We start from the raw sequence: 7,410 nt of genomic DNA on the forward strand, positions 1-7,410 counted from the left end.
CGTTCTCAAGCATACTTTATCTGTTTTAGATGTTTCATACTTTACTTGTTTTAGATGTTTTTCTCAGTCTGGATCTGGTGTTCTGCATGCTGTGGCTCAGGAATATGTTGCAAAGTCTTTCCAGGTATCTGCATGCTCCTTTTGCGGCTCAGCTTAGAACACAGTGCTGACTTCTGGCTCTGCCTCCCTTAGGACTGTGAGAGCCTACCTAGCCTTCTGCCCACAGTCACAGGCCAGGAACTGCATTAACTGACCCATCTCTGGGAAGTTACAGGCCATTCTGTGGCAAATATTTCCACCTATTCCCTCACCAGATAGTTAGCCAACTGTTCATTGGCTTTTTGTTTGGATATAGGGCCTCCAAGGAGCGTGACAACTACAGTCAGACATTCTTTGGACTGCAAGTTCAAAAATAACGACACAGAGACTTATTATTAAGTATAAAAAGCTTAGCCTTAGCTTAGGCCTGTTCCCAACTACCTCTTAAAACTCTCTGTTTAGCCAAATTCTCCTTGACTACATCTAGAAGCCTCCACAGCATAAATCCTTATGATTATTTGAGTATGTCAACCAAATTCATTTGCTATTCAAAATAAGCAATTGAAGCAGAAATTCTTATGAAGGCTCAAATATGAGCTGAGTCAATTCTGAGGGGAATGTTTGAGCAGAGAGCATCAGTTTATGCTTGCTCAGTATCTTGCAGCAACTAAGCAGTACATTTGAGATTGTAAGTTCACCTGTAGGCTTCACATACATTATATGCATTTATATAGGGAAACATCGGATGAAATGTTGCAGTGGCCACAGCCATGTCTATGTATATACAGTCATAGTTGTTAAATGCCAAGCATTCTCATGAGACATGACTTTAAAATTTTAAAAATCTTAAATTCAAAGAGTTTAGAATTACAATTCATTTACGTTTGTATGTGTTTATGTGTATGCATCTGCTTATGTGTGCACACATGGAAGCCAAAAGTCAGTATTGGCTGCATCCTCTGTCCCTTCTCCACCATGGATTATTTTAGAAAGGCTCTTTTACTAAGCCTGAGGCTCATGGACTGGCTAGAATGACTGCAAGGAGCTTGTGGGATCCACCTATGCCTGCACAAAGGACCCAGGATCACAGATGCAAGCTACGACACCCATTTTTTTTTTTTACTTAGCTGGGGTAACTAAACTCATAGACATGTTCTTCATAAAGTATATACTCACAAAAGAAATTAACAAATCAATGAGGTAAGTTGTATTAGAAGTGTTGGTGAAATCAGTAACATGTATTTTTTTCTATTAAAGAGGAAGTTAGAAGATTTGAGATCTGAGTGGGAGGCTGTAAACCATTTACTTCGGGAGCTGAAGACAAAGCAGCCTGATCGTGTACCTGGATTGCCCGCTATTGGAGCCTGTAAGTACATTGTGCCCCACGGTTTCACTTTTGCTTTAGCTGTTTGCTCAAAACCATGGCTATCAGGTTATCTCTGACTGAAAAGGAAAATTGGTTTCTGAATCTGCAGAAAGAAGTAAACATTTATTTTATGTATTGTGCAAAACGTCTTTGGGTGGGTCCCTCAGACACTGAGATGTTTACAGGCTGTATTTTCTGAAGCTCTAATTTCAATGAAAAAAGAGGTGATGTAAGAAACCACCATAATGGCTTTAAAAGATACTTTAGCTTGTTCCTTAAGAGCATCAAAGCTGGCTGGCTTTGTGGAGCCATACAAAATTGCCAGGAGAGGACCTCTCCTTTGTATTTCTGATTCTTTGGAGGCAGAGGATTTATGAGATTAGTTTTTAACTAAAGCTGAAGGTGATTCTTCAGAAGGAAACTCAATAAACCACCACATCCCTAGCATCTAAGAATGAGCATCAAGTTGAAGGTGTAATGACACAGATGTAATGAAAAAGATGTGCAAGCCTTGTAGCGTTTTATTTGTGTTTGTTTGTTTGTTTTTGCTTTTGTCAACATGGTGCACCGAAATTACTATATCAAGGTTGTAGTGAATAAATTATGTCATTTTAATTTTTTTCACGAACTCTAACTTTTGGTTCTCGCTGTAAAAATGCAATCCTTTATTGGTGTTTGTTTTCTAGATGTTATTGGTATGTTCCATAGTCTGTGATGATGTGAAGATAATGTGTTGAATGATATTTTTCATCAACTTGTGAAAATTACGGGTTTATATTTCTACATAAGGTACTCTGAATCCTACAGGAATAATCAAAGCCAGGAAACAATAAAAACCTGTTTAATATGCTGCGTTCCTAAATGGTATGATGCGGTTTCTAACTGGAAATACATTTAAAGAAAGTTTTGGTTTATAAGAACATATATAGTTGATCTATTTAATCAATATATATGGAGCAACTTCTGTGTATTGGGCATCAGACAAAGTGCTGAAAATTCTCCATAAAATAAGTTAGTCTCTCGTTTTATAAAGCATAGTCAATCTGGAAGAGAAAGATGAAAAGCTAATGAAAAGAAAATGCATTATCTCAATTATAAGTGCTCTGAGAGAGATAGTCTACCGATTAATGCCAAATGGTTTAGGACAGACAGGCAGTTAGTCAAGCCCTTGCCCTAGCCCCTTGAAACCTATCTACATTTTAATAGTCTCTCCAGTGGTCCTAGCAGACACTACAGTATGCTAAACATAGTTTCAGAGAAAATGAAAAGGTAAGAAAATGGGGAAGTGACGGGTGATGGGGCCATTGTTTTCTGAAGTGTAGCTAGGCAAGCTAGTCTGGCCTGAAAACATCAGGAAGGTGATGTGAGACAGTGAACATTGTCTGTGTATGGACAGAAATTATGATGGGGGGACACAAAGTCACAGCTGCCACACCGAGTAAGGTACCAGAATGGAAGTGGGGTGGTAATCACAAAGGACATTGAGCCTGTAGCAGAGGCTCCACAAAGAACAAGAAAGAGCATGGAAGCAAGCCAGTATTGTCAGGCACCTGCTCCGTGTATTTTCCCCCTTAGGGAGGACTTCATCACCATCTATGGCTCCTTGCCCCCCTCACTCCTGCTATGATTGCTTCATGCGAGGATTCTGGCCTTGTCCTCAGCTCTGAGCCACTCGTGAGAGTTGGCAGCACTAGGGCCAAAGTTGGAGAAGTGAGAGAGGAACATTCTCTAAAAGGGGATTTTATTTTTTAATTATTTATTTATTAAAGATTTCTGCCTCCTCCCCGCCACCGCCTCCCATTGCCCTCCCCCTCCCCCGATCAAGTCCCCCTCCCTCATCAGCCCGAAGAGCAATCAGGGTTCCCTGACTTGTGGGAATATTAACCTTCATCAGGCGATGAAAGGAGACAGAGACCCACATTGGAGCACCGGACTGAAATTTCAAGGTCCAAATCAGGAGCAGGAGAGAGAGCACGAGCAAGGAACTCAGGACCGCGAGGGGTGCACCCACACACTGAGACAACGGGGATGTTCTATGGGGAACTCACCAAGGCCAGCTGGCCTGGGTCTGAAAAAGCATGGGTTAAAACCAGACTTGCTGAACATAGTGGATAATAAAAGGGGATTTTAGTCTCCTTCAGCAAACTGACAAAAACTGGGCATAAAGTCAGCATACTAAACACACAAGTGCTGGGTAAAAAGTATCAACAGGGAATCAGAATGTGCTTTTATTCGAAAACAGCTTTTCCCGTGTGGTAGTTTACTCATCAGAATTAAGAATTGTTTATATTCTTGGCTTTGTGACACATAGTAATTTCATCTAAACTTCACTATTTAAAAAAAATTTAAAATATGATTTGATTATATGATTATTATTCCCTAGATTATTTTACAATACAGCAGGGTTTATAACTTGTTGTGATGGGTTCCCAAAGCCCCCCTCTTGCATGAATAGCTTCCTTCACACTTGGGTTTCTATCTGGAAAATGATTGTAAAATAAATATGATGATGCACAACATTTTTACAGGTAAGAAACTCATGGCATAGAAGGAATATTGCTAGATTAAGGACACACAACTACAAAACAAGAGAGATCAGATTCTAAACCAATTACATCAATTGGCGTTTTGTTTTGTTACTGTGTCTTACACTATCTTTCTGTCCCATAACATAGTGGAAATTCTAAAACAAAGACAGCAAGCAAGTAGTTAATGCTAAATTAATGCAGTCTTAGATTTCTAGGGGGATAATAGCGACCTGTATTGTGTCTTGAAATCAGTTTTCTCTGAATTTCGTAGAAACCTAGAATGCTGAGCGTGGCATAATCATTGAAATTGTCATCTGGCTGAATATTTTTCTTTTACATGTGTGGAGACTGGGGTTCAAATTGGCTTTTGATTCGATTTGATTTGATTTTTTTTCTCAAAGTAGCCTTTTTAAAACACTAAAGCAAGCTTCCCTGTGGCTATTGACTTCCATTATATAATATGATGCAGTGGTCTTGTCTAAGCTGTAAAAATTGTTCAAATTCACAAGATAAATGGGCATGCTCTCAACAAGTGTTGGAGTGTTTGATATGCTTTGATGATCCTATACATCTGGGTGTCTCAATTACCTCTTATTGCATAAACTATCCCAAAATGTGGTGACCTAACGCAATGATTGCTTACTTACTTTTGATTTTGTGACTCTCCATTTTGTACTGTGATCAACTGGATGGTTATTGTGATTATTCCACCCAGTATAATCTATATGAATGCAATTATTTGGGATCTGATGAGCTAGAAGATTCAAAACTGTTTCTTTGCATGTTTGAGAGGTGGCTGTTCACCAGAGGTCCTCACTCCTATATACATCCTTTTATCCTCTGGTAGGTGAGACTCTTAGTAGGCATACATATATCCACTCATCTGACTTTATTCTGTCATGCTCTTAAAACTGTCTTCTTCTAAGATGAGGATAGTGGAAGCTTAAAGACCTCAGGATGACTAAACTTTGGCATTTATATATTATTTCCACTATTCTCTATTTGACAGTGCAACTGGATGGCAGGGCACCTTCGGGGAGGGTAACCTGGTGTATGACTGATGATTGAAGCCAGGGACTTTCAAGTCCAGTTCTTAGGATCCTTCGGGGACTGTTTAGCAGCAAAAGTAGGCTAGAATAAGGAAACAGCTCATATTAGACAACTTTTTGGGTTTTTGCTTTTGTTTTTAAAACACTTGATACAATTAACTTTAAAGAAAGATAGGTTGAACACTCAGTGGAATTCATCTGGTTCGTTTTCATTTTTTTCAAGTAGGCCCCAGAGAAATTTCTTTTTTTTCTTTTTTTCTTATTTATTTATTAAAGATTTCTGCCTCCTCCCCGCCACTGTCTCCCATTTCCCTCCCCCTCCATCCTGCCCTGTGTGAAGTCCAAGGACCACCCAGCTCCATCCAGGTCTAGTAAGGTGAGCATCCAAACTGCCTAGGCTCCCACAAAGCCAGTACGTGCAGTAGGATCAAAAACCCATTGCCATTGTTCTTGAGTTCTCAGTAGTCCTCATTGTCCGCTATGTTCAGCAAGTCCGGTTTTATCCCATGCTTTTTCAGACATAGGCCAGCTGGCCTTGGTGAGTTCCCGATAGAACAACCCCATTGTCTCAGTGTGTGGGTGCACCCCTCGCGGTCCTGAGTTCCTTGCTCGTGCTCTCTCTCCTTCTGCTCCTGATTTGGAACTTGAGATTTCAGTCCTGTGTTCCAGTGTGGGTCTCTGTCTCTGTCTCCTTTCATCGCCTGAAGGTTAATATTCAGGAGGATGCCTATGTTTTTCTTTGGGTTTAACTTCTTATTTAGCTTCTCTAGGATCACTAATTATAGGCTCAATGTCCTTTATTTATGGCTAGAAACCAAATATGAGTGAGTACATCCCCTGCTTTTCTTTTTGGGTCTAGCTTACCTCACTCAGGATAGTGTTTTCTATTTCTGTCCATTTGTATGCAAAATTGGATAGAAAAGTTCTCATTTTTATGAGAGCCCATGAACCTTCTGGAAAAGGCCTGTTATTTTTTTCTATTTCCTGCAGCCTTGTCTGCAAGAATTCTGCTATTGGAGATTAATTCCCACCTATTATTTGGGCTCAGATGACAGACTGGATCATGATTATCCCTTAAAACAAGAGTTACATTATTAACAGGCATGCTTGAACAGGAGAATTGATGGTAGCCATCTTTTTATATAAAGTGCCACATTGGGGGACAAACAAAAGACACAAATGTTGATTTGAACCCAGTGCCCTATGTCAGTAGTTTTCAAATTTCATCATGCAAAAGGAAAACATCAATTTCTTATGAAACTGCAAAATATGAGCCTTCTACCTTAAAGTTTCTGATCCAGTAAATTTGAGGTAAAAGTCATACCTCTAAAAGGTTCAACAGTGAGGTCAATGCTGTTGGTCTTAGGAATGCAGTTTGAATACTGTTGCATTTGGCCTCGGTTGCTTGAGAAAGTTTACCTTTTCACCTACTGCTTTGTGCAACTCACTGGTGGTTCCAATGAAATCCAGTGTTATGACTGCCAAAAGAACTTCCTTATATTCCAGCATTATCAATCTCTGTCTTTTCTTACCAAGGAGTTTGGAACAAAGTTCAAGGAGGTGAAAAGCACAATAATCAGGCAGTCTTTATCCAGCAGGGTACTCTGTGGGTCTAGCAGACAATTATTGGGAGAATGGCAATGCTTGGATGAAGTTTCTCTAGAGAAGATAAGGGATAGTTCTAGCCTGCCAGATATGACTTAGCATTGGTCTGAAGGCCTGTATACAGATGGTAGCAAAGAGGCAGCAAATCTGGTCGTAAATGTCACTCTGAATTGTTTCTTATCCCCAAGCTGCTGGGCCTCAGAACATTCATGCTGTACAGAACTCCACTTAGCATTTTCAAAATAAGTCATACAGAAAACATTCTTAATAGGAATGTTCTGAGTGGAAAAATTTGATGTAGCTATGTCAGGACAAGAGATATGAAATCAATTGAATGTTGTACAGAGACAGAAAAGGCCTGTTCATAGAGGTTTGCTGTTGACTAAAACAATCCTTCCTGTAATTAATTTTAGAGGTAACAGAGAAAGTGCAGTATGAGAAGTAAAATAGCCTCCATTCTACTTGGGTGTATTGACATACTTGGGAGGCAGAGCCAGGCATGACTCTTTGAGTTTGAAACCAGACTAGTGTACATAGAGAATTCCAGGCTATTCAAGGTTACATAGACAGACTGCGTCTTACCTCACCTCCCAAATATCCTAAATTCTTATTTTAGTTGTGCTACTAACTAAATCAACACTCAGTGTAGAAGAAAAAAATGCATTTTGAGCTTTGTCAGTCACGTGGTCAACCCTGTAAAGATGTATTAAAATAGACTTCTAAGGGATAACAACCAAACATAAGAAAATAAAATATGCTGGGCGGTGGTGGCGCACGGCTTTAATCCCAGCACTTGGGAGGCAGAGGCAGGTGGATCTCTGTG

General features: G+C 39.8%; 1 protein-coding gene across 1 annotated transcript in view; it reads left to right on the forward strand.

Moving 5' to 3' along the window:
- Dmd (dystrophin) overlaps window positions 1-7,410 on the forward strand; it is a 1,456,297-nt gene that overhangs the window by 755,303 nt on the left and 693,584 nt on the right. The window contains exon 37 of the mRNA XM_026777353.1: window positions 1,297-1,405. Within this exon, the coding sequence (XP_026633154.1) occupies window positions 1,297-1,405 (109 nt within the window). The remainder of the gene's footprint in view (window positions 1-1,296; window positions 1,406-7,410) is intronic.

Source organism: Microtus ochrogaster, unplaced genomic scaffold (assembly GCF_000317375.1).
Source record: "Microtus ochrogaster isolate Prairie Vole_2 unplaced genomic scaffold, MicOch1.0 UNK58, whole genome shotgun sequence".
Lineage (NCBI taxonomy): Eukaryota > Metazoa > Chordata > Mammalia > Rodentia > Cricetidae > Microtus > Microtus ochrogaster.